This window comes from Pituophis catenifer, unplaced genomic scaffold, assembly GCF_029215685.1.
Source record: "Pituophis catenifer annectens isolate HBS135680 unplaced genomic scaffold, rPitCat1.0.hap2 SCAF_8, whole genome shotgun sequence".
Classification (NCBI taxonomy): domain Eukaryota; kingdom Metazoa; phylum Chordata; class Lepidosauria; order Squamata; family Colubridae; genus Pituophis; species Pituophis catenifer.
In genome coordinates this window covers 72,766,782-72,793,981 of record NW_027256888.1, presented here as the reverse complement: position 1 = coordinate 72,793,981, position 27,200 = coordinate 72,766,782, and the positions used below count along the sequence as shown (strand labels likewise).

The 27,200-nt window shown below is 41.4% G+C and overlaps 1 protein-coding gene across 1 annotated transcript; it reads right to left on the bottom strand.

Moving 5' to 3' along the window:
- Positions 1 to 15,016: 15,016 nt before the first annotated feature.
- LOC139320365 (placenta-specific gene 8 protein-like) lies at positions 15,017 to 21,629 on the bottom strand. The gene is made up of 4 exons (XM_070948661.1): positions 21,504 to 21,629; positions 18,506 to 18,630; positions 16,649 to 16,773; positions 15,017 to 15,312 (listed from the first exon to the last, which is right to left on the bottom strand). The coding sequence occupies exons 2-4, from the start codon at positions 18,615 to 18,617 to the stop codon at positions 15,208 to 15,210; spliced, it is 342 nt and encodes a 113-aa protein (XP_070804762.1). The 5' UTR covers positions 18,618 to 18,630; positions 21,504 to 21,629; the 3' UTR covers positions 15,017 to 15,207.
- Positions 21,630 to 27,200: the final 5,571 nt, after the last annotated feature.

The following is a 27,200-nucleotide window of genomic DNA, read 5'->3' as shown; positions in this document are numbered from 1 at the left end:
GGTGAGCAATATTCTAAGAAAAAGAAAGAAGAGAGCCCAAAAGAGAAGAGATTAATGAACAGGCTTGGTAGAAGGTGATCTCAGTCCCAACTCCACAGAGTAGGATCTGGTTGCTACCATTCGACTCTGGATGAAGTCTGGAGAGTCTTAACTTTAAACCTGGAACAGAGCCATACTGAACGTCCAATTGTTCTCTATTGTTTTGAAAGAGTGGTTCCCTCTGCACCAGGGGTGAAATCCAGCAGATTCTGACAGGTTCTGGAGAACCGGTAGCGGAAATTTTGAGCAGTTCGGAGAACCAGCAGTGGAAATTTTGAGTAGTTCGGAGAACTGGCAAATACCACCTCTGGCTGGCCCCCGAGTGGGGTGGGAATGGAAATTTTGCAATATCCTTCCCCCAGGAGTGGGGAGGGAATGTGGATTTTGCAGTATCCTTCCCCCGGAGTGGGGTGGGAATGGAGATTTTGCAGTATCCTTCCCCCAGGAGGGGAGGGAATGGAGATTTTGCAATATCCTTCCCCCAGGAGTGGGGAGGGAATGGGGATTTTGCAGTATCCTTCCCTCAGGAGTATGGAGGGAATGGAGATTTTGCAATATCGTTCCCCCAGCAGGGGTGGGAATGGCAATTTTGCAATATCCTTCCCCCAGAAGAATGGAGGGAATGGAGATTTTGCAGTATCCTTCCTCCAGGAGTGGGGAGGGAATGGGGATTTTGCAGTATCCTTCCCCCAGGGGTGGGGAGGGAATGGGGATTTTGTAGTATCCTTCCCCCAGGAGGGGTGGGAATGGAGATTTTGCAGTATCCTTCCCCTGAAGTGGGGTGGGAATGGAGATTTTGCAATATCCTTTCCCCCAGAAGGGGAGGGAATGGAGATTTTGCAGTATCCTTCCCCTAGAGTGGGGTGGGAATGGAGATTTTGCAGTATCCTTCCCCTGCCACGCCCACCAAGCCACACCCACCGAACCGGTAGGGAACAATTTTGGATTTCACCCCTGCTCTGCACTTCGGCAATTGCTCCTTCGTCCCTTGGTTCTAGTCCCTGAGCCTTGGGATCTTGAAACTGGGTGGCTGATGGCAAGCCATTGGCTTATCTCACTTTCTGAAAGCGAATTAAGTTGACCGACGCTCTGTCCTATGGCTGACAGTCAAAGGCAGTCTAGTATTCTAGTACGATAAGAATTACTTTCTTCCTTTTTTTGTCTCTGGAGATTCTCAATCATCCAAGTCATTTTAGAAAAGTCTCAAAGGTGCTTTTCTAAAAGGCAACTGGACTTTTTGATTTTATTTTCTCTTGAAAACATTTCGCTTCTCATCTAAGAAGCTTCGTCAGTTCTGAACCGAAGAAGCTTCTTGGAGGAGAAGTGAAGGACAAAGGAACCCACCCACCCCCAAAAAGAAAGTCCAGTTGCCTTTTGGATAAATCTTTCAGATTTCCATTTGTTTGTTTGTTTGTTTGCTTGCTTATGCTTTCAAGACAAATTCATGCAGTTTTCTGTGCAAGATTTTTGGGAAGTTTTACACTTGCCTTCTTCCTAGGACTGAGAGAGAGGGACTGGCCCAGAGTCACCCACTGACTTCACACTTAAGGCAGATTGGATTGGATTGGATTGGATTGGATTGGATTGGATTGGATTGGATTGGATTGGATTGGAATGGAATGGAATGGAATGGAATAGAATAGAATAGAGTAGAGTAGAGTAGAGTAGAATAGAGTAGAATAGAATAGAATAGAATAGAATAGAATAGAATAGAATGAATGAAGAATGGAATGGAGTGGAATAGAATAGAATAGAATAGAATAGAATAGAATAAAATAGAATAGAATAGAATAGAATAGAATAGAATAGAATAGAATAGACGGAATGGAATGGAATGGAATGGAATGGAATGGAATAGAATAGAATAGAATAGAATAGAATAGAATAGAATAGAATAGAATAGAATAGAATAGACGGAATGGAATGGAATGGAATGGAATAGAATAGAATAGAATAGAATAGAATAGAATAGAATAGAATAGAATAGAATAGAATAGACGGAATGGAATGGAATGGAATGGAATAGAATAGAATAGAATAGAATAGAATAGAATAGAATAGAATAGAATAGAATAGAATAGAATAGAATATGTTGTGACGCCGACTCCCGAGCTTGTCCTCATGGAGGAAGAAGACTCAGAAGGTGATGGGGAGGAACTGGCAAGGCCTCCCTCTCCAGGACCTTCCCCTCTGGCAATGCCTCAGATTTCATCCGAAGGCCAGGAGGAACAGCCTGAGATGTGCCAGGAGGAAGGCATTTCGGAGCACCCATTGATAGAGAGTGATACTGATGAATCCTGGCTTGATCCCAGGCAGCGTCGGAGGGAGAAGCGTGCGCAGCAAAGGAAGAGGCGTGGGAGGACCATGGATTGAGCTGAGTCACTGAGCCACGCCCCACAAGGGATAAAAGGGGGCGTGATCTGAGTGAGGACGGGGGACAGAACAGAACAGAACAGAGTGGAGTGGGATGGAATGGAATGGAATGGAATAGAATAGAATAGAATAGAATAGAATAGAATAGAATAGAATAGAATAGAATAGAATAGAATAGAATAGAATAGAATAGAATAGAATAGAATAGAATAGAATATCTGCAGAGTGTCTTATCAATCAATCAATCAGAATAGAGCTGGAAGGGATCTTGGAGGTCTTCTAGTCCAGCCCCCAGCTCAAGCAGGAGAACCTATACTATTTCAGATAAGTGGCTGTCCAGTCTCTTCTTAAAAATCTCCAGTGATGGAGCAGCTACAATTTCTGAAGGCAAGGTATTCCACTGGTTAATTGTCCTCACGGTTAGGAAGTTTCTCCTTAATTCCAGGTTGAAACTTACAACCTCCTGATTTCTAACGAAATTGGTTCTCCTATCTCAGTCATCCTTAAAAGGATGTGAAGTGGTGAACAGTCACCTTGTCCTATGGAAATCCACCTTACTATTTAACCAGGTGTTGGATAAATAAATGCATCCCCTCCCCCTCCCACCTTTGTTGGCTCTACACTTCCCATTATTCAGCTTCATAGATGACCCTGGAACCTGTTCCTAACCCCTCAAATTCTCATATAAGAGAGAAGAAGAGTTCATATCTCATGTACTAAGAACAAGAATAACTATTTGTGTCTTGGCATCTAAACTTGGCGAGAAGCTGCTGCTTTCTGAGTGACTGAATGTGCAAGGTTGGGGAATTCATAGCCTGTAGAGAAGTGTCATGAGCCAGAGAAACCCAGTTATGAACTCTGGAACCCAGGAATACCTGAACTAGGTGGTCATTGAAGGTAAACCTGGTTTAGCTTCTCCTGTACACAAAGATTTCAAGAACAGGACAGGTCATCCGTTGATTCTGTAAGGAATAATACAGAATAACAGAGTTGGAAGTTGGAAGGGACCTTATAGCAGTGGTGGGTTCCAAACGGCATTACCACCGTTCTCTTCGTGCACACGCTTTGTGCGCAATCACCACGCGCATGCTCGCTTAGCTCGCATGCGCGCCGAACCTGCGCTCCGCGCAAGCACATTGGGTTTCCGCTCAGCTGAGGTGCGGCAATCCACTCTGCCACGCCTATCAGCTGGGCCAAAAAAAGGGGAGGACCCAGCTCCCAAACAAAGAGAACCGGTTCGGTGATGTCACATTGTCACTGCTACTGGCTTGGCCGAACCGGGCTGAACCGGGAGCAACCCACCACTGACTTGTAGGTCTTGTAGTCCAATCTCCTGCTAAGGCAGGAAATCCTCTACCATTTCAGACAAATGGCTGTCCAATCTCTTCTTAAAAACCTCCAGTGATGGAGCACTCACAAGCTCTGGAGGGAAGCCATTCCACTGATTAACTATTCTGACAGTCAGGAAATTTCTCCTTATTTCTAGGTTGGTCCTCTCCTTGATAGGTTTCCAGCTGTTACTTCTTGCCCTGCCCTCAGGTGATCCCATAACTAAGAAGAGACCAAAGGGCTGCCTTACAATACTTTCATTAAAATACCATTCAATACCAAAATAAACACTGGTAACGATTCAAGCTCAGAGAGCACCAAGGAGCCCTCATTTTAATCCTGAGTGACAAACGTTCTCTTTATTGCTTTTATTCTTTTCTATTCCATTCCATTCCATTCCATTGTTGTTTCTCCCCTTTAAATACAGTATAGATATTAAAATAAGCAGCACACATTTTCAATAAATAAAAATAAGCATTTCAAAAACTTAGGCACTGGGGAGATATAAGGGTGGGAGTTAGAAACAAAACACTTAATTTATCCTAGTCACTTCCTCTTCAAAAATGACCATCTTTATATTTGTGTTACTTTAGGAATCCATTCTTATTTCTCCCCAAATTTCAAAAAACGAGGACTCACATTCTGCAATGTAATACAGAATGGCCCAAGACGGTCTTTCAACAACCAGATTAGATCCAGAGAGATTAAAAACTCGGAAAACTTTATTAGTTTAGAATAAGTACAAAAGCAAAGGCAGAAAGATTTCAAAGAAAGCAAGATTTCAAACCTTTTTTTTTTCTTCTTCTTTTTTCTCCCTTTTGGCTTCTCTTTGCTGAGCTGCAATAAACTGCCTGCTGACTGCCTCCTGTTGTGCTTTAAAACTGAAAGGGAATTTACTCTTCTAACCAATTTGCTCGATTTTTTTTCAAATGAGGAAGTAATTTTTGTTTCAGCCAGGTGGATGTTTTTTTTTTTTTTAAAAAACAAATTTAAGAAAAAAAAAACCCAAAAGAGATGGTAGGAGAAGAAACGAAACTTAATTTAGAAGAAATCATGAGATGTAATAATTGGGAATGCTTAGGCATTCTCTTTAAATTGATCGTTCCTTGCTCCATCTTTAGAAACCATTCTGATATTTCTGCCTTTTTTCTGTTTCAGATTCTAGGAGTCAAATAGCAGATCCCTCATCATTTCTGACCCTTCCAACACCTCTGATTGCAGCTGTGAATCAAATTGCACCATGACCAAATGAAGGTAGAATTAATGTGTGAAAAGGAAAAGATGCTTGGGCGTGTAAACACAAGCAATAATAGCTAAATGCTGTTTTTGCAGAAATCATAGGTCTGAAGGGACCAGTACTAAGAAATGTAAAAGGCCTTAGAATTATAAGAAATGTTGCAGCCCTTTAACTCAGGCTAGCTGGCAAATTGCACATAATGTAGAAATAAACTCTTTGTTTTGGTTTATGCCAGGGGTGAAATCCAGCAGGTTCTGACAGGTTCTGGAGAACCTGTAGTGGAAATTTTGAGCAGTTTGGAGAAACAATAAATATCAAAATTTTAAATTTTGTATATCTATGTGTTTTATTTTATGGCTGTGCACCGCCCTGAGTCCTTCGGGAGTAGGGCGGTATAGAAATTCAATAAAATAAATAAAATAAATAAATAAATAAATCACCTCTGGCTGTCCCCAGAGTGGGGTGGGAATGGAGATTTTGCAACATTCTTTCCCTGGAGTGGGGTGGGAATGGAGATTTTGCAGTATCCTTCCTCTGCCATGCCCACCAACCCATGCCCACCAAGCCACACCACGCCCACCAAGCCACGGCCACAAAACTGGTAGTAAAAAATTTGGATTTCACCACTGGTTTATGCTTATAATTTCCAATAAAGCAGGATCTGTGGATTTAAGCAAAATTGTACATACTGCTAATAGATAAACCAGTTTAAAGGACTGAAAACAGTGGTGGGTTGCCCCCGGTTCGGACCGGTTCATGTGAACCGTTGGCGGAAATTTGGCCAAGGTTGCAAAACCGGTAACGGTGGCCAGGTGGCCACGCCCCTGAATCGGTTCCCCCGGTCGCCGGTTGCTTGCCCTGGCCGCCAGGTTCGTCACCCGCCATGTTCTTCATGCACGCACATCCCATTGCCTTGCAAGTCCAATGCGATGCACATGTGCGAAGAACATGGCGGCAACAGCAGCAGCTTTTTCTGCTGGTATGTTTTGGCGGCCTGCAGAGAAAGCGGCTGGCAAAGAAGCCTTTTCAGAGGCTTTTTTGCCAGCCGCTTTCCAGCAGCTGCGGTAGCGGTAGCGATGGAGGCAGGTGGTTCGGAGAACCAGTAGCAAAAATCCCTGCCTCCCCCATTGCCCAGCTGAGCCGCGCAATCATCAGAGGCTTTTTAAATTATTTTTAAAAGCATTTTTTCTACAACCTCTTTGGCCGAAAAAATGCTTTTAAAAATTAAAAAAAAAAAGCCTCTGATGATCGCGCGGCTCAGCTGGGATCATCAGAGGCTTTTAAAAGCATTTTTTCTACAACCTCTTCGGTGGAAGAGGTTATAGAAAAAATGTTTTTAAAAGAAAAAAAAGCCTCTGCCGATCAGGCAAGTCAGCTGGGATCGTCAGAGGCTTTAAAAGAAAAAAAGAAAGCCTCTGCCAATCAGGCAAGTCAGCTGGGATCATCAGAGGCTTTTTTTTTTGCTTTTTTAATTTATATGCCGCCCTTCTCCGGAGACTCAGGGAGGCTTACAATGCGATAAGCAATAGCATTCATACTTTTGTATATTTATACAAAGTCAGCTTATTGCCCCCACAATCTGGTCCTCATTTCACCTACCTTTGAAAGGATGGAAGGCTGAGTCAACCTTGAGCCTGGTGAGATTTGAACTTGCAGTAATTGCAAGCAGCTGTTGTTATTACCACCACCACCACCAAGCCACGCCCACAGAACCGGTAGTAACAAATTTTACATTTCACCACTGATATGTACTACTGTTATATCCTTGAAATGTTTTTTTGTGAGATGAAAAATCCTAATCAGTAATGTGTCAGGTTCAATGCTAGATGAGAACCTCACACACCAGTTTTCTATGTTTTAATCTGGAAAAGTTGTAGAAATGCTGGAGATGGCATTATCCACAGATTTTTTTTTTACATGGCTTTAAAATATTGTTAAGATCTGAGTAATTTCACTGTATTGTCTGCTTTTGGAGTTGTCAAATTCTACCCTGTTTTATGGGAAACTCTAACAAAACTCATTTCCCAGTGAGTTTCTGCAAACTTTCTGGGCAGGCAGCTGAAACGCTTGCCATTTTCTGGGGTATATATAGATGCAGTATCCTGTTCACATAACTTCTCCCTCCATGGTTATAACTCATCTCCTTCTTTCTTTCACTCTTGAGAAAAATGCCTAATTATAACACACTCAACATGCTATGATTTCCCAATTCACAAGAGCTTTTGAATGCAACAGAGGAATGTTAGCAAGGCAGTTGGGAAACCTTTCATTGCTTTTTTTAAAAAAAAAAAAGAAGAAGAAGAAGGAGAAGGAGAAGGAGGAGGAGGAGGAGGAGGATGAGGGGGAGAAGAAGAAGAAGAAGAAGAAGAAGAAGAAGAAGAAGAAGAAGAAGAAGAAGAAGAAGAAGAAGAAGAAGAAGAAGAAGAAGAAGAAGAAGAAGAAGAAGAAGAAACAAAGCAAACAACTGGCTTGCAATAGCTTTTTACGATAGCAGCCTTTTAGAATTTTAGGCAAATCACCAGATAATTGCAAGTAGAATAGTGTGTGTATATTAATTCATGATAGTTTCTGGGGGTGAAGAAGGAATGTTTGCTACTGATTTTCTCTTCTGCTATTGGTCACTTAGAGAGGACTGATTGGCTCATGGATGTCCTTGGTGAATTCAAGATCAGAAGAAATGAAGACAAAGTTTGCTTTCCAGCTGCTGTTAAGGGTGTTCAAGGATCACACCCAATAACTCCAACAAGCAGTTATTCATCAAAACAAGTAATATTTATTAACAAGGCATCTTATCATTACAGGTACAGATCTGGAACTGGGGCAGGACCGCATGGCTGACCCTTAAGTATCCCCTGGGCGTGGCTAAGGTAAGGAGGGGTTATTGGGTTAGGGTGGACCTTGGGGGTTGGCTTGCCCAGCCCCCCTGCCTCTAACCCTGGATCAGAGGCAAGGCATTTATTCCTGACAGCTGCTTTGTGAGGGATTGGTGGGTGGAAATTCAGATTGTGTGGATGTGCCCTATCTTTAGTGTTTTGTAAAAGTGTTTTCTGGGGAAGAACTATGCAACACGTTCACGAAGGTGTTCTCAGTGGCCGCACCGACCCTCTGGAATGAGTTACCCATCGGGCTCCGGACGGCCCCTGACCTCCGCACTTTCCGCACCGACCTGAAGACATGGCTGTTTCAGCAATTTCCCTGATCTGCTACGAGATTTTATTCTGTTTGGGGTTTTATATTGGCTGTTTTTAGGACTTTTATTGTTATATGTTTTTAATTCTGTGTGCCGCCCCGAGCCCTATGGGAGAAGGGCGGCATATAAATTTAATAAAAATAAATAAAAATAAAAAAAACCCACTCCGTATTTACCGTGAAAGCAGCTTTACAAAATGAAATAATGCTGGTTTTGAGACTTTTTCTCAACTGTACTCAACTGTACTGGAATAGTCATTTCTGAGTCTTTACCAAGATTGACCATAGATTTTAGAGTGGATTGGTGATTTACTTACAAAATCAAGTTTGTGCTGGATATTTACTAACTAGTAGCAACTGAAATCTCTGAAATAACACAGAGCTTTTTTGCTTAATTATTACATGGAATAACAAGAGAGTCAGCTTCCTACGAAAAACATACCTGAAAACACCCGGCATGCCTCCCAGTCACATGACCAACCAGCCATGCGACCCAATCACATGACCAACCAGCCACGCCCACCCAGTCACATGACCAACCAGTCACATACGCCCAGTCACATGACCACCAAGCCATGCCTATCCATAAGCCACGCCCACAGAACTGGTAGTAAAAAAATTTAGAACCCACCCCTGACTGAAAAAGTAGGGAAATTCCAAAAAAAAAAAAAGGGGGGGGGGAATTAGGCATTCTGGGAAGATTGTGAACTGTGTAATCCTCTTCAAATGGGATGACATGGGAGGTTATTTGCACTTTGGGCTGAGGGAATTACATCCTTGTTGAAATCTATTTTGGGGTGTGCCTACTTTGCTAGCCTCCCGCTCTTGCAAGAACGTATTTTACAATAAACTACTTTCTGCTTCATTTAATGACTGTCCAATTTCTGGCTGGTGAGTGCATTTCTCACAGGTGGAATGGATGAGATCCTCCTGAAGGGAAATAATAATAGGGACATAATAAATAATACTAGAATATAATATACTGGAAGAACAGAATTAGTAGAAGCTTGTTATTCGGTTCTGTAAACATTTGCTTCAGCTAAACATTTGTTTCCTGTAACACATATATGCTGCATTTTTGTTGTGGTTAGTTGCACAGTCATATCGGACCCATCGCAACCCCATGGACAACATTCCTCCAGGCCTTCCTGTCCTCTACCATCCTCTGGAGTCCATTTAAGCTCACGCTGACTGCTTCAGTGACTCCATCCAGCCACCTCGTTCTCGGTCATCCCCTTCTTCTTTTGCCCTCAATCCTTCCCAGCATTAGGCTCTTCTCCAGTGAGTCCTTCCTTCTCATTAGGTGGCCAAAGTATTTGAGTTTCATCTTCAGGATCTGGCCTTCTAAAAGATCATGGAGAAAGCTAGGGAGTTCCAGAAAAACATCTACTTCTGCTTCATTGACTATGCTAAAGCCTTTGATTGTGTGGATCACAACAAATTGTGGCAAGTTCTTAGAGATGGGAGTACCAGACCATCTTATTTGTCTCTTGAGAAACCTATATGCGGTTTAGGAAGCAATAGTGAGAACTGGACACGAAACCACTGATTGGTTCAAAATTGGGAAAGGAGTCCGGCAAGGCTGTATCCTATAACCCTGCCTATTTAACTTATATGCAGAGCACATCATGAGAAAGGCCGGGCTAGATGAATCACAGATTGGAATTAAGAGTTCCGGGAGAAATATCAACAACCTCAAATATGCTGATGATACCACTCTAATGGCAGAAAGTGAAGAGGAACTAAAGAGCCTCTGTAAAGTATGTGGTATCTGTCAAACATATGCTCCTGCCACCAGTCTGAACCCCCAATCAATCTTATTCTTGTTTTTCCTGTACCATCCTGAGCCTGGCACCTATCTCGGGTTGGAGCTGCCTACATCATCGTCAGGGTTCACATATGGGGGTTCCTTGTTTCAGTTTACATCTCAGCTCTAACTTACACCTTTGATCTGTGTTGCTAGGCGCCCAGTTCCCTTCCCTGTAGCACCAGAGGGCCTAGTAGCAAATGGGGAGAAGAGAACAAAGGAATACCCAAGGATGAGATAAGATTGATGGGGAGGCATCTATCTTTTGCAGGACTCTGAGGAATCTGAAAACCTAAATCAGGAGGCCGGAATTGGGGACCGAGCTGATGTTTCTAAAAGTACAGTTGCCAGGAGCCAACGTTGACTCAAAGGAAATTAAAAGAAAAACCACAGAATCATATTGTTCATTCTTTCCATTGTGTTGATAGAAAACCAGGGTTAAGAGTGACATTTGCATCAATTTATGTCACTTGTGGAATTACAGTTCAAAAATAAAAGATTTGTCCATATTGTCCTGTCCCATTTTATATATACAGATGAAAATCCTAGCCCTTAGATTAATAAAATAACCATTACACCATAAATACAGCCTAAAGAAATAACACATACTGCTTTTCCATAGAGCAGAATAATATTTGAAACACGCAAAATGTGAAATAAGAAACACAAGGGTTAGAATTAGGGTTTTTATTAATTTCTAGGTAAATTCTCCGTATAGAATGGCATATTCAATATAACTGATCAAAGAGTAATATTTTCCAAACTGCCTTTCTTGAAATTAATTGTAATATCATTTAATGGTTAGATGGGCTTTTGGGCCATCATATAAAGTGTGAATCAATTATTTTCACACATGGCTCTGGCCCAGTGGTGGGTTTCAAATTTTTTTTACTACTGGTTCTGTGGGCGTGGTTTGGTGGGGAAGGATACTGTAAAATCTCCATTCCCACCCAACTCCAGGGGAAGGATACTGCAAAATCCCCATTTCCTCCCGATCAGCTGGGACTTGGGAGGCAGAAAATAGATGGGGGTGGGGCCAGTCACCATTTTTACTACCAGTTCTCCGAACTACTCAAAATTTCTGCTACTGGTTCTCCAGAACTGGTCAGAACCTGCTGAAACCCACCTCTGCTCTGGCCTGTGTATTTCTGAAATTTGCAGAGTTCTAAAACATCCACGTTGCTAAGAAGGGAAAGCATTCAGATTATTATATTTGAGGCTGCTGAAATCACTTTATTGAATAATTTACTTTGTTCCTTGGTTTTACCATAAACTGTTTTAATGGAACAGGCTACAATGCATAGGTGAATACAGTATTTTTATGATGTTGGTTGAATGCCAAATACTAAGCATATCTGACAGGAAGTAGCCAACAAAACATTCAGGGGTATGTTTTATATTTTTGGCCACAGGATGTTTACTGTTGTGAGGCACTAAAATCATTTTTAAAAAAGGAACAGAAACAATGTAAATGCCTCCATTTCTTCAGTACAGGTGGTCCTCAAGTTACAATGGTTCATTTAGTGACTGTTTGAAGTTACAACGGTCCTGAAAAAAGTGACATGACCATTTTTCACACTTAGGACTGTTAAAACATCCTATGGTCATGTGATTTATGTTTAGATGCTTGACAACTGGTTCATATTTATGACGAATGCAGCAGTGGAGGGTTTCAAAAATTTTTGTTACCGGTTCTGTGGGTGTGGCTTGGTGGGCGTGCTTGGTGGGCGTGGCAGGGGAAGGATACTGTAAAATCTCCATTCCCTCCCCACTCCAGGGGAAGGATACTGCAAAATCCCCATTTCCTCCTGATCAGCTGGGACTTGGGAGGCAGATGGGGGTGGGGCCAGTCAGAATTTTTACTACCGGTTCTCTGAACTACTCAAAATTTCCGCTACCAGTTCTCCAGAACTGGTCAGAACCTGCTGAAACCCACCTCTGGAATGCAGTATCCTGGGGTCATGTGATCACCTTTTGTGATCTTCTGACAAGCAAAGTCAATGGGGAAGCCAGATTCGCTGAACAACGGTGTTACTAACTTGACAACTGCAGTGATTCACTTAACACATGTGACAAGAAAAGTCGCAAAATGGGGCAGAACTCACTTCACAAAAGTGTCACTTAACAACCTAAATTTTGGGCAAAATTGTGGTCCTAAGTCGAGGACTACCTGTAGTTAGGATTTTATTGAGCAGATAAAGGCCCTGAGCAAAGTCAGATTATGTTATCATTAGACTTTTGGACAATCAAGGTTACAGAGTCAAATTAGTAGAGAGAAGAAAATGGCAGATCAGGTGCAGAGAGTTGCAAGCCGAGCACTGGAGAGTCAGAAGTGCGCTCCCATGTTGCCCCAACATGCGTTTTCAGCGCGCACTCCTCTGTCCTGGAGTGGGATTTAGTTGGGGGTAGGGGGAAGGGAGCAGGGAGCAGGGGGAAGGGTAGGGGGGCTCCTAGGAGGAGAAGCCCGCTGGCTTTCCTTTTGGCGTGGGGCGGGGGAGGGGAAGACCCAATAAAAATCCAATTTCCCCCAATAAATGGGGAAAATAAAGGCAGGGCGGTCCAGAGTCCAAAAAGAGGGATTGGGTCTGTTCATTGGAGGACTGGAGAGGAAATCAGTTGAAACCTGGGTGGGAGGCTATTCAGAGCGGGATCTGCCTGGGTCTCTTCTTCCCTCCCCTTTAGATTCCTCACTCCCGGCTTTCTTCCCTAGCCTCGTTTTAAGGGGAGGGGAAAGCAAGGTGGGACAATAGTAGCTAAAAGGCTGTGAGGGGGAGTTAGGGTTAGGGTTAGGATTAGATGCCATTCCTTTCCCAAGGACCCAGGGAAAGTGGAATAAAAACAGGTGTGTGTGTTTGTGTGTATGTGTGAGTGTATGTTTGTGTGTGTGTATGTAAATAACAGCCCGGGATAGCTTCAGCCACAAACAACAGCTGCTGCTATTTTTGCTGAGAGCTTCTAAGCTACACAGCATTCTTTAATAAATACTAACAATAACAAACCATAATATACAGGATTAAAGGAAGGAAGGTGAAATCAGAAGAGGGGGGAAGGAAGGAAGGAAGGAAGGAAGGAAGGAAGGAAGGAAGGAAGGAAGGAAGGAAGGAAGGAAGGAAGGAAGGAAGGAATAAGGATGTGATGGCCCTCCAGAGGCTACTGCACTACACTCCCATCGTTCCTGAGTTCTGCTGTTAAAGAAATCCAGTGCCACCAGGGAGAATTCAAGTTGTGAAAGAGTGATGGAAATTCCTCACAAAACCTTATCATTCAGGTTAAATGGCCATGTTGGCACTTTGTGATAAATAAGTGGGTTTTGGGTTGCAGTTTGGGCACTCGGTCCCTGAAAGGTTTGCCATCACTGCCCTAGAGCTAGGGTGGGGCTTAGCTAGCAGCCATGGCTCTTCCATCCTGAGGAGCGCCCCATAGCTTCCTGCTGCTCTCCTCTTCTCTGTCTTCTGCGAATCCGCGTGTCAGGCACCAGACCCAGCTGTTCTTCTTCCTCATCAGCCACCTCTGGACCTAGGGGCTGTTGCCTCTCCATCTGGGGGCTAATGGACAGCCCAGCCTCTGCCTTTGTCTCTCTCTCTCTGCCAGCTCCATTCCTTCTTTCCCCTCGGAGGTCCCAGGTTGCCTTGATGCTGACCTTAACTCCCCACACCTCCTCCTCCTCCTCTGATTCGGCTGCTGGAGGGGCCGGCAGCCAACAAGCCACAACGAAATGAAGCTGATGTGTATTTTGCACATGTGGGTAGACCTCAACTTACAATTGGTCATTTTGGTCACCTAAATTGCCTTGATGCTGATCCTGACTCCCACACCTCGTCCACATCTGATTCGGCTGGTGGAGGGGCCAGAAGCCGACACGCCACAACAAGGTGCTTTTTCAAAAGGCAACTGGACTTTTTTTCCCCAGTAGCCTTTTGAAAAACGCACCTTTGGGACAACCACGACCTGGATGACTGAGGATTTCTGTAGACATTTCTGTCCTAAGAAACTCTAGCTCTCAAAGTAACTCACACACCTGCCATCTTTCTTTAAGGATAGGATTGGTATGACTTCATTCTTGCAGATTGCACTGTTTGCACACACTGTGTTCACACCTGTTTTTGGAGGATACCTTGTGAAGCATCCATATACCACTTCAGTGTTGTGATGTTGATAAATGGAGGTCTAGAAAACATCACCCTGAGAAGAATTTCAAGTAAAAGGGCTTTAATTTTACTACAGGATATGACAGCCTGAGAGAAATGAAACTCATTCATAGTGGTGGAAAAGGGATAGAGACTACCAGCTGTCAGGTGTAACCAACCGGAACCACTAATGAATAACGAAAGTCAGTAACTTTATCGTTTACCTCCTATGTTACAAGAATCTCACTAGACAGCTTGTGTTTCCGTGGGAATAGCTGGAGAAGGCTTCGTGGATCTTGGGGGAGGTCAAGCTTATGTGTTTGTGACGGCTCAAGGACTCCAAGCTAGGCCCTCACTTGATTCCTCCCTGCAGCCTGCCTGGCGGATTCCCACACCAGCATTAGGAAAGGTTGTATCATTGGCTAGGAGAGTAAGAACAACATAGTTTACTAGCTAAACCAGGGGTGTCAAACCCGATTTCATTGAGGGCCGCATCAGGGTTGTGTTTGACCTCGGGGTGCCAGGGTGGGGCGTGGCCAGGGTGGGTGTGGCAAACGCAACATCACTCATGTTGGGGGCGCCTGTGGGGGCCCAAGCGCTCTGGATTCCAAGCTAGGCCCTCACTTGATTCCTCCCTGCAGCCTGTCTGGCAGTTTCCCACTCCAGCATTAGGAAAAGTTGTACATTAGCTACAGTGGGAGAGTAAGAACAATATAGTTTACTAGCTAAACAATCAGATAAATCACCAGGAACCCTAAAACGGGAAAGACAGAATGGTAGATCCACCAATAAATCTTCCAAGGTCTAGGATGGGGTTTTTTTTTATTATTATTCTGAATTGTTAAGTAGCAGCAGCAACCAAAATGTTTTCTTTTCCATTTTAAAAGAAATAGGAAGAACAAGCAAAGACCGGACAAATAAGAGCAAGTTTTTGTGTGACTGGATTTGGAGCTCCGTATCACTACTGAAATTTAATTTCAGGTTTGCTTAGAATTATAAAGCAAGGGTCCCTCTAACGGTTCCTACAAGCTATTTTAAGGCATCTTACTTCTCAGAATTCTAATGAAAAAAAGGGACAAATGTAAAGGCATTTAGGATGAAGTCTTCTAGAATATCCCCATCGCTTTTCTTCTGTTGATATCTCTCTGGATTTGGCAGAGGGAACAAACGGGGCAACAACACACAATGCAGTTATCTCCACAGATGGAGCCCTGTTGAAAGGAAAAGAAACCAAATGAATCCATAATCTTTTCAATGAAATCATGATGTAGAGATATAAAATCATGAAAAGCTAACTCTACGTTGGATGGCAAAACACAAGCAGTCCTTGACTTACAACAGTTTGTTTAGTGACTGTTCAGAGTTACAATGGCACTGAAAAATGCGACTTACGATCATTTTTCACAATTACGACCTTTGCAGTATCCCCATGATTCATGTGATCAAAATTCAAACGCTTAACAACTGGTTCATATATATGATGGTTACAGTGTCCCAGGATCTTGTGATCAGCTGTTGTGACCTTCTGACAAGCAAAGTCAATGGGGAAGCCACATTCACTTAAAACCTGTATTACTAACTTAATAACTGCAGTGATTCACTTAACAACCGTGGCAAGAAAGGTTGTGAAATTGGACAAAACTCAATTAACATACAGTATCTCACTGAACAACAAAAATCCATTACATTATGTAAACCTATTTTTTAAAAAATCCACTTCACCCATCGCCAGTGGCAGCAACAACACAATCAAATTCACCACATGATCGGCTCCATTTCTATTTGTGGTCCTCAGGCCCACTGACAAAACCGTGTTTTTAGCGCCTTTCAGAAAAGCAGCAAGGGCACTGAGGGGCCACCACCAAGAAGGTCGTTTTTCATGGTGTCACAGATGACAATCCCTAATCGATGGGACTTTTAACAAATTCTGCCATCCCATCCTTATGTTTGGCATGGGACAAGTGTCATTTTTATTTTCATTCCTATAATTCTGAAAGATTATGGTCTCCTGCAGATAACAAATGAAAGAATTATCTGTTCACTTCTCAGGTTAGTTTTCCCCCCCAAAAATTTATGGATTGTGCATGCGCTGCCTTTCTGAGCAGGTCTAGGACAGCTCGCCACATCCACCTCTCCACGGCCAATTAACTGTGGCCAACTCACTGTAGGAGAACTCACCATAGGACAACTTGCCATGTGACAAGAATTACACTAATATTGAATAAATGATGGAATTGAATCACTAGAGAAAGGATGCCAAAGGAGAGACAAAATGAAATGTGAATGACAAAAATTAAAATAATTTTTAACATATTTTACATAATTAGATTGAGTTGTTGAATTTTCCATTGGCGAGTTGTCCCATGGTGAGTGGGCCATGACAAGTTATCTCGCAGCAAATTGGTTGCCCCACTCCGTTTCTGAATTGGTATTTCTTCCAATTTAACAAGTAATGTACTTAAGATTCTAGATTGGGGTTTTTTTTGGTTTTAACTAGGGTTTATAAACCTGAAGTTTGTCTAGTTTTAGGCAAGGTAATCTACTTACAGGGATATCATATTTTGTCCTGTAGACAGCTCGCATGGCCACACTTGTGCCACAGCAACAACATTCATTCATATCTGCAGCAACTTGGCATGCCATACAAGGGAAGCAGAACATTCCACAGAGACCTATAGAGAGGAAGAAAAAAGCCCTTGTAGAAAGATTTTGGCAATGCGTTGAATGACACAAGATTTATAAGCCAAGAAAGTACAAATTATACAGTTACCGCAACATCAAAACTGCAAATGAAAATGCTAGTTAAAAGATTACATAGTAGAGGGGAAGGCTGAAAAAACTAATGTACACACCACATTAAATTAAAAATACATTCTATTGCATTTTTCTCTATACTGATGTTCCCAACTATTATGAAATAGAATTAAGGAAATTACTATCGGACAGAGACTGGCTGAGCCAGGGAGTGGAATCAAACAGGGAACTAATCTGGAATCCGTACATGGGCATAAGAGAGTGAAGTCTGGTCTTCCTTGAATGCTGTTTAACCTTATCTAGTCTGACCCAGGTGCAAACTGCCAGTCTGAGAAGATTTCTATATTATAGGCATGAGTAATAAAATAGTTAATTGAATTCTTCGCACATGTATTGATTGTGTCTGACAATTACCAACAGAAGAGAATACTTATAACTCACATGTGAGCTGTTTTGTCCTCAATGTTCTCTGAATTTGGTTGTTTTGTTGCAGATGGTTCTTTATCCAAGTAAGTAAGATCTTTAGTACTAGTAGTGATGCTCTCCTAGTACTGATGATATTCCCTATCTGGGTAATGCAACATGTTCAAGAAAACAACCAAGCTCTGAAAGCAGCAAGGACCCCTCATTATGAAAATTAAAATTCAAAACATTAGGAGGATACCAGATTGTTTTCTTAAACATATTTTTTACCATAATTCTTCAGCTGTGTAGCATCAGGCACAAGAAACCAGGTGCCAGGAGAGAGTTCAAAAGTACTATGGGTTTACCTCATGCTGTATACAAGAATCTGATCTACTAATGGTCAAGGCAGATTGGTGCTAAATAAGAGTCAACAGAATTCACTGGGGGCTGGATTTAAATCTGTGGGGAGCATAGCAACTCCAAACTGATGGTGCATTTGATCCCACTTTCGGGCTCAGTCTCGTCATCTCCGACATGTATTTAAAGTTCCATAACACAACTTTTAATAGTATAGAAGCCATGTCTCCTTTTATATCTTGCTATCATAATTCCAATCCAATAGGCTGTTCAATAATTAAACATCTATTGTTCAAATTGTAAAGAATAATTTATTTCTGCAACTTATCCAGTCTGGAAGGATATTCTGTACCATCTATTCCATACTATAAAATATTTTGAGTCTTCCTTGTCTTTTAATTCTAGAGTTAATTTATCCATTTCTGCGCATGTGTAGATTTTTTGAATTACTTCCTGATCTGTTGGCATACGATCTGTTTTCCACAGTTGTGCTATAGCCAGTCTGGCTGCCGTAATTATGTGTAGTGTCAAATATTTTATGTCTTTTCTAATATTCTTTTTTATCATGCCTAATAAGAAAACTTCTGGTTCTAATTCAATTTCTTGATCTATTATTTCTACTATCCATGTTTTTATTTTTTCCCAATATTTCTTTTATTTCTGGACAAAGCCACCAAACATGGAAAAAAGTACCCTGAGCTTTTTTACATTTCCAACAAACAGGATTTACATTCGGGTACATTTTCGCTAGTCTCGAGGGAGCTAGATACCATCTATACCACATCTTATAATGGTTCTCCTTGTATGCTGCTGATTTTGTCATACTATTCCCAAGTTCCTAAGAAGTCTTTGAGAACCCCACTGTCAGTTATTGGCCTGGTCACTTACAGACTCCACAGTCATTAAAGCAGTCACATATGCCCGTTTGCCAATAGTTTCTGCTGGGCTGGACCGTTACCAACACTGGTGGTTGAGTGACAACCATTGGCTGAGCCTCCATGGTGGGCAATATTCTAAGAAAAAGAAAAAAAAAGAGCCAAAAAGAGAAGAGATTAATGAACAGGCTTTGTAGAAGATGATCTCAGTCCCAACTCCACAGAGTGGGATGTGGTTGCTAGATTCGATTCTGGACGAAGTCTTTCTGATACACAAATTGGTACTGTGAGAATCTTAAACTCTAAATCTAGGACAGAGCCATACTGAATGTCCAATTGTCCTCTGTTGTTTTGGAAGATTGGTTCCCTCTGCACTCAGCCAATTGCTGTTTCCTCTCTTCGTTCTAGTCCCTGTAATTTATGACCTTGAAACTGGGTGGCTGTCATGCCCCCATCCGAGCTTCAATCTGCAGGTGAAGACAAGCTGGAAGCTGAGCCGACAGAGATTGAGGGGGCAGTTTTGTTGGCTGCTGAGGAAAAAGGGGAAGGGCAGGATCAATAAAGCCAGGGCCTTTCAGGATTAGGGCGGCTTGTGTACAGGGAGTAACAGGGGCAGGATGAACATGAGAGACAGAGCTCAGGTGAGGAGCAGGGACCACCCCCTCCTGATCCGAGAGCGCGGAGAGTGGAGAGAAGGTGAAAACAGCGCCGACTGAGCAGGTTACTCAAGAGAAGAGTGCCCCGCCCATCTTCACAGGGCACACCTCCTGAGTGAGATTTGGGGAGACGCTGTGGGGAGGGGCATTTTTTGGGAACAAACGCTGGGTTCCGGAAGTGTTGAGTGCCGACATTTGAATTTCCTAAGAGTCCTTGTATTCTTTCTGGCTTTTTGGACTAATTATCTGGATCTTTTGCTTCCTGAACTCCTTGATTTGCCTGCTAGATTTATTGCTGTGTAGCCTTGGTGTACACAGCGCTGGGCTGGATTATTTGCAGCCAGAGGCTACTTTTTTAAAAAAGTTTTTTATTTTTAAGTTTAAACAAACAATTACATTTATATGCCGCCTTTCTCCGGAGACTCAGGGCGGCTAAATCATCTGCAAATGCTTGCAATTTATATTCTTTTTTAATTTTCATTCCTTTAATTTCTTCCTTTCATTTTATATTTCTATTTAATACCTCTGGTATCAACACAAATAATAATGGGGATAAGGGACATCCCTGTCTTGTTCCTTTCATTATATTAACCTTCTCTGTCATGTCTCCATTTATCATCACCTTTGCTGATTGCTTATTATAAATTGTTTTTATCATATTTATAAATCTCCCCCCAAAATCCATAATCTGTAATTGCTTTTTCATAAATTGCCAATTTACATTATCAAACACCTTCTGGGCATCAAGAAACATCATTGCCATTTGTTTTTCTGAATGTACTTCATAATATTCCAAAGTGTTCAGAATTGTCCTCATATTATCTCTAATCTGTCTCTTAGGTAAGAAACCATTTTGTGTGTGTTTTTTTAAATTTTTTAAATTAATTTTACAACAACACAACACAACATACAAAACACAAACACAGAATATGTGTTTCTTTTTACGTATCAGTTTTGTTCCTCTTACTTTCTACTTTCTAAATTTCCCATTTCCCATGGTAAGAAACCATTTTGATCTGTATGTATAAATTCATTTAACAATCTTTTTATTCTCTTCGTCATTATTGATGCAAATATCTTGTAATCCGCATTCAACAAAGAAATCGGTCTGTAGTTTTTAACTTGTTGCAAATCTGTGTCTTCTTTGGGTATAAGAGTAATATATGCCTCCATCCATGAATTTGGTATCTTTCTTTTACTAAAAATTCATTAAATACCTCCAAGTTCATTAAATACATGGTCTCTATTCTAGACCATGACATGTGCCTATTTGAGTAAAAAGTATATTGCTTTTCCTTCGAGTCTCTTTTTCTCCAGGCATCTTGTATGCTTAGTTCCTCTACCATTGTAAAGAAAGTTTTTGGAAGCATTTTCCTAGGCTTCTTGTTTATCTTTGTCATTTTGTAATCCAAATCAACATCTATTACTGCATTAAAATCACCCATTATACAAATACTTTCATTTTCTTGTTCTATTATTTTCCTGTGCAATTTCCCATAAAATTCTTCTTGATTATTATTTGGTGCATATATCGCTACCAAAAGTATTTATTTATAGTTCATTGTTAATTCCACCATAAGGATCCTCCCTTCTTCATCAACAAATATTTGCTTGGGTTCTAATGTTGTTTTTTTAATATATAACACTTTTGTAGACAGAGACAAAGAGAAGGGAAGAGTTTGGGAGGCAAGTGAAAAAACGAATCAGAATTGAAATACTAAAGCAAGCAAGAGATGATGGATAGAAAGGGAATGCTGTTTAATATAAGATTAGCTTTACTGAGTGCTAGAATAGAAATAGAAACAAGATCAAGGAGGTATTTTATTATACATATTTTTATATAATATACTAAAAGTAATAGCGAGATGTAAATATTAGATGTTAAAAGATGGTATCACTATGTACGTTTAAATAATATTGTGACTGTTTTTAGAATGGTGCACAAAAACACTGAACAACTGAACAATGAAGGAACACAATACCACAATTACATAAGTATGATTAATGTAACAAATTTTATTACTATTACTATTATTATTGGTATTTAAATGGATGATACCCAGATCCCACACTGTTCATATAATGATATTGATGTATATCCAAAAATAAATAATATTTTTTTAAAAAGGAAGAAAGAAAAATGACTATCTTTATATTTGTGTTACTTTAGGAATCCATTCTTATTTCTCCCCAAATTTAAAAAAACGAGGACTCACATTCTGCAATGTAATACAGAATGGCATAAGAACAACCAAATTAGATCCAGGGAGATAAAAAAATTTGGAAAATTTTATTAGTTTAGAATAAATACAAAAGCAAAGGCAGAAAGATTTCACAGAAAGCAAGATTTCAAACCTTTTTCTTTTTCTTCTTTTCTTCCTCTTTTGGCTTCTCTTTGCCGAGCTGCAATAAACTCTGCCCGCTGGCTGCCTCCTGTTGTGTTTTAAAACTGAAAGGGAATTACCCTTTTAACCAATTTGCTCGATGTTTTTTTCAAATGAGGAAGTAATTTTTGTTTCAGCCAGGTGGATGTAAAAAAAAAAATAACTCAAGAAAAAAAAAACCCAAAAGAGATGGTAGGAGAAGAAACGAAACTTAGTTTAGAAGAAATAAATAATAAATAAATAAATAATAAAATAATAAATAAATAAATAAATGATTGGGAATGCTCAGACATTATCTTTAAATTGATCGTTCCTTGCTCCATCTTTAGAAACCATTCTGATATTTCTGCCTTTTTTCCGTTTCAGATTCTAGGAGTCAAATAGCAGATCCCTCACTATTTCTGACCCTTCCAACACCTCTGATCGCAGCTGTGAATCAAATTGCACCATGAGCAAATGAAGGTAGAATTAATGTGTGAAAAGGAAAAGGATGGTTGGGCGTGTAAGACAAGCAATAATAGCTAAATGTTGTTTCTGCAGGAATCATAGGTCTGAAGGGACCAGTACTAAGAAATGTAATAGGGCTTAGAATTATAAGAAAGGTAGGATTTAAGCAAAATTGCACATATTGCTAATAGTAAAACCAGTTTAAGGGATTGTAAAGGTAGTGTGGAAAGTACACCCCAAAAGACAGTGTCAGGAACCACAAAAGCAGTGCCAAAAGACTTAAGTCAGCCCTACCCCTTTAAGAAAACCAAGAAGAACCAGCTGAATGAAAACTCAGAGCAGCCTGTTAAAAGCTTTACAAAACTAACAGAGTTAACAGCAGAAACACTTAAATAGAACCATTAAGATAAAGGGAATTGGGCTAAAAATACTCCTTAAGGTAAACTGAAACTCCCTTTTTCCTGCCTCCTGACAGGATTAATCCCCAGGATAGAAAAGACAAAAGTACTGGGACAGGATTAATCCATTAAGGCAGGAAGACAGAACTCAGGGCAATCACTTTAACTAGAGGCACACAAATAACCCCATCAAACTGTAGGAGCTTCCAAGGAAAATCAAGTATAAGAAGGCATGGATTTGTCTCCCCCAATCTACTTGCAAACCAGGAACACCCCCCCCCCCCCAGCTGTGTCACTTTTTGCTTCCTGCCTTCCTACATTAAAAGAATTCCTCATTCTGGCAGCTGGCTTCTGCATCCATTTCTTACATCCATAGCATCTGTTATGTGTCCCAGCTGGGAAGGAACTCAGGAAATTTCTTCCAACAGTAGGGTAATTCCAAAAAGGGGGAACCAGGTGTTCTGGAAAGATTGTAAACTGTGTGATCCTCTTCAAATGGGATGACATGGGAGGTTATCTGCACTTTGGGCTGAGGGAATTAAATCCTGTTGAAATCTATTTTTGTGCCTACTTTAACTAGCCACCTTGTCTTGCAATGTAGGAAGTTAGCACCCACCCCTTTCCTGGAAGAATGAAATATTTTAGGAAATATTAAAAAGGCAGAATATTATGTTTCCCTGGTTGAGAAATGGAGAAACATGTTTTAAAGACAAAGCAACTCCCACCTTCCTGCCTCCACACCCTTTGTTAATGGGCCAGAGGCAGAAACCCAATCCTTTGTCAAAGGACATCTGCAACACAATGGGACCCATCTAGGACAGAAACTCACCACATGGCACCTGGGAAGATTACATCAGGCAGCAAGGCTAGCTAAGACCCCCACCCCCTGGGAGTCTGACAACCAATCAAAATACTCTTTCGGGAGGGCCAGGAAGTTCAAAGCCAGAGAGAGCATAAAACCCGGGGATTCACTGCGTCTCACCCCTTTTCTGTTCAGGAACTCAAGCCATGTGATCCTGTCCACCATTAAACCATCTTTCCAAGCAGTCTCCATGTTTCCAGTGTCTTTTTCCCCACTTGGAGCTGAACCCAGAAGGATATTTCTTCTAACAGCAAGAACGTATTTTACAATAAACTGCTTGCTGCTTCACTTAATGACTCTGTCCCATTTCTGACTGGTGAGTGCATTTCCCACAGATGGAATTGATGAGATCCCCAAAAAGACAGAAGTTCATAGAACAAAATCCAGGATATAAATTAAGGTAGGATCAGGGTGGAAGGAAGGATACTGTGATGGTATAAACACGATTTAAATTCTATCCGTTATTTGCTTTTTCTAACCTTAGATTATTTGGTTTATCAGTCTTTTTGCACTTGACATAATGTTGTTTGGAAAGGAAGTGAAAAGAAACTTGAAAACAAAGAAACAGAAACTAAAACACATTGCAGAAGATGGATTGCAATAGATAAGTGAAAAGGATTCAGTGGTTAACCAACACTTTAAACTTTTCCTGCGCAGAATCATTTAAGGCAACATGCTAGGAACCAGGAGACTGCGAATTCGAGTCCTGCCTTAGGGACAAAGCTAGCTGGGAGTCCTTGGGCCAGTCAGACCTCTGAGCCCCAAGAAGGAAGCAAGGACAAACTGCTTCTGAAAAAGTTGTCAAGAAAACTGCAGGAACTGGTTCTGACAGTGGCCAGGAGCCAACGTTGACACGAAGGAAATTAAAACAAAAACCGCAGAATCATATTGTTCATTCTTTCCATTGAATTGATAGAAAACCAGGGGAAATGCAAAGAGTGACATTTGCATCAATTTATGTCATTTGTGGAATTACAGTACAAAAATAAAAGATTTGTCAATATCGTCCTGTCCCATTTTATATATACAGACAAAAATCCTAGCCCTTAGATTAATAAAATAACCATTATACCATAAATACAGCCTAACGAATTAACAAATAATACTTTTCTGTGGAGCAGAATAATATTTGAAACACGCAAAATGTGAGATAAGAAACACAAGGATTAGGGTTAGGGGTTTTATTAATTTCTAGGTAAATTCTCCGTACATAATAGCATAGTCAATATAATTGGGCAAACTGTAATATTTTCCAGACTGCCTTTCTCCCAAATGAATTGCAATATCACTTAATGATCAGGTGGGCTTTTGGGCCATCATATTTTAAAGTATGAATCAATTATTCTCACACATGGCTCTGGCCCAGTGGTGTGTTTCAAATTTTTTTACTACTGGTTCTGTGGGTGTGGCTTGGTGGGCGTGGCAGGGAAAGGATACTGTAAAATCTCCATTCCCTCCCCACTTTAGGAGAAGGTTACTGCAAAATCCCCATTTCCTCCTGATCAGCTGGGACTTGGGAGGCAGAGAATAGATGGGGGTGGGGCCAGTCAGAATTTTACTACCGGTTCTCCAAACTACTCAAAATTTCCACTACCGATTCTCCAGAACTGGTCAGAACCTGCTGAAACCCACCTCTGCTCTGGCCCGTGTATTTCTGAAATATGCAGAGTTCTAAAACATCCAAGTTGCTAAGAAGAGAAAGCACTCAGATTGTTATATTTGAGGCTGCTGAAATCATTTTATTGGATAATTTACTTTTGTCCCTTGGTTTTACCATAAGCTGTTTTATGGAACAGGCTGCAATGCATAGGTGAATACAATATTTCTATGATGTTGGTTAATCCCAAATACTAAGCAGATCCGAGAGGAAATAGCCAATAAAACTTTCAGGGGTATGTTTTATACTTTTGCCCACATAACATTTACTGTTGTGAGGCACTAAGATAGTTTTTAAAAAAGGAACAGAAACAATGTAAATGAGCCTGCCTCCATTTCTTCAGTACAGGTGGTCCTCGAGTTACAACAGTTCATTTAGTGACTGTTCGAAGTTACAACGGTACTGAAAAAAGTGACTTATGATCATGAGCCGCGGTGGTGCAGTGGTTAGAGTGCAGAACTGCAGGCCACTTCTGCTGACTGCCAGCGGCCTGTAATTTGGCAGTTCAATTCTCACCAGGCTGAAGGTTGACTCAGCCTTCCATCCTTCCGAGGTTGTAAAAATGAGGACCCAGATTGTTGGGGGCAATAGGCTGACTCTGTCAACCGCTTAGAGAGGGCTGAAAAGCACTTTGAAACGGTATATAAGTCTAAATGCTATTGCTATTTTTCATACTTAGGACTGCTACAACATCCCATGGTCACATGCTTTATATTTGGATGCTTGACCACTGGTTCATATTAATGACGGTTGCAGTGTCCCGGGGTCATGTGATCACTTTTTGCGACCGTCTGACAAGCAAAGTCAATGGGGAAGCCTAATTCACTTAACAACGGTGTTACTAACTTAACAAACAACAGTGATTCACTTAACACAAGTGGCAAGAAAAATCGTAAAATGGGGCCGAATTCACTTCACACGTCTCACTTCACCACCTACATTTTGGACAAAATTGTGGTCCTAAATCGAGGATTACCTGTAGTTAGGATTTTATTAACCAGATAAAGACCCTGAGCAAAGTTGGATTATGTTATCGTTAGACTTTTAGACAATCAAGGTTACAGAGTCAAATTAGTAGAGAGGAGAAAATGGCAGATGAGGTGAGTTGTTTCTTGACATGATTGACATTTCTGCCTTAACCCACAGGTGTGTTATTCTTATCCAGCTCAGTGGTGGGTTCCAACTGGTGTTACTCTGCTGCGCCTATCAGCTGAGCTAAAAAACAAGAAATAAAGGTAGGAATAAAGCAGGGGCAGGTGGGAGGGCCAAGCTTCCAGTCAAAGAGTACCGGTTCGGTGACGTCACATCATCACCATTACCAGCTCACCCGAACCAGGCCGAACCGGGAGCAACTCACCACCACTGCCCGGCTCCAGTGGTGGGTTCCTCCCAGTTCAGCCCGGTTCGGCTGAGCCGGTAGGAGTGACGATCTGACGTCACCAAACCGGTTCTTTTTGTTCGATAGCTGGGTCCTCCTGCCCCCACCCCCCACGTTATTCTTACCTTTTATTTGGCCCCGCCCCCAATCTATTCGCTGCCTCCCGAGTCCCAGCTGATCGGCTAGAAGGAAAAAAACTGTTTAAACTCTTGCCGCAGGGCTTCAAAGGGCCGCCCTACAGCTGATCAGTGTTAAAAGGCCGTGTGGTGGTAGACCAGTGCACTCGAAAAACAAATGGGTAGACCGGTGCCTCGAAAAACAAATGAGTAGACTGGTGCCTCCAAAAACAAATGAGTAGACCGGTGCCTCCAAAAACAAATGAGTAGACCGGTGCCTCCAAAAACAAATGAGTAGACTGGAACGCTCCAAGAACAAATGGGTAGACCGGTACAGCTCTGCAAGAAGTTAAAAGCCTGGTAGACCAATACTTCTGCTAAATCTTAAAATTGTCACATGACCAGCAAACCACACCCACAAAATAAGCCACGCCCACAGAACCAGTAGTAAAAAAATTTAGAACCCACCCCTTCCCGGCTCCCAAATACGACAAGCACGTTGTTTGTAATAAATGTTCCTTTTATTAAGAGCTCCAGTAGTCCTAGCCAAGTAGTCGCCCGCTTCTGGAGAACAAACACTTTCAGGTAGACTGGTTATGGCTAATTTTACCTTATATTCTCCAGTGATTACATCTTGCAAACCAGAATCACCAGTAGCCTTAAAACAGGAAAGGCAGAAAGGTAGATCCACCAATAAATCTTCAAAGGTGTAGTAGGGTTTTCCCCCCCCCTATTTGTTTAATAGCAACAGCAACCAAATTTTTTTCTTTTCCATTTTAAAAGAAATAGGAAGAAAAATCAAAGGACAGG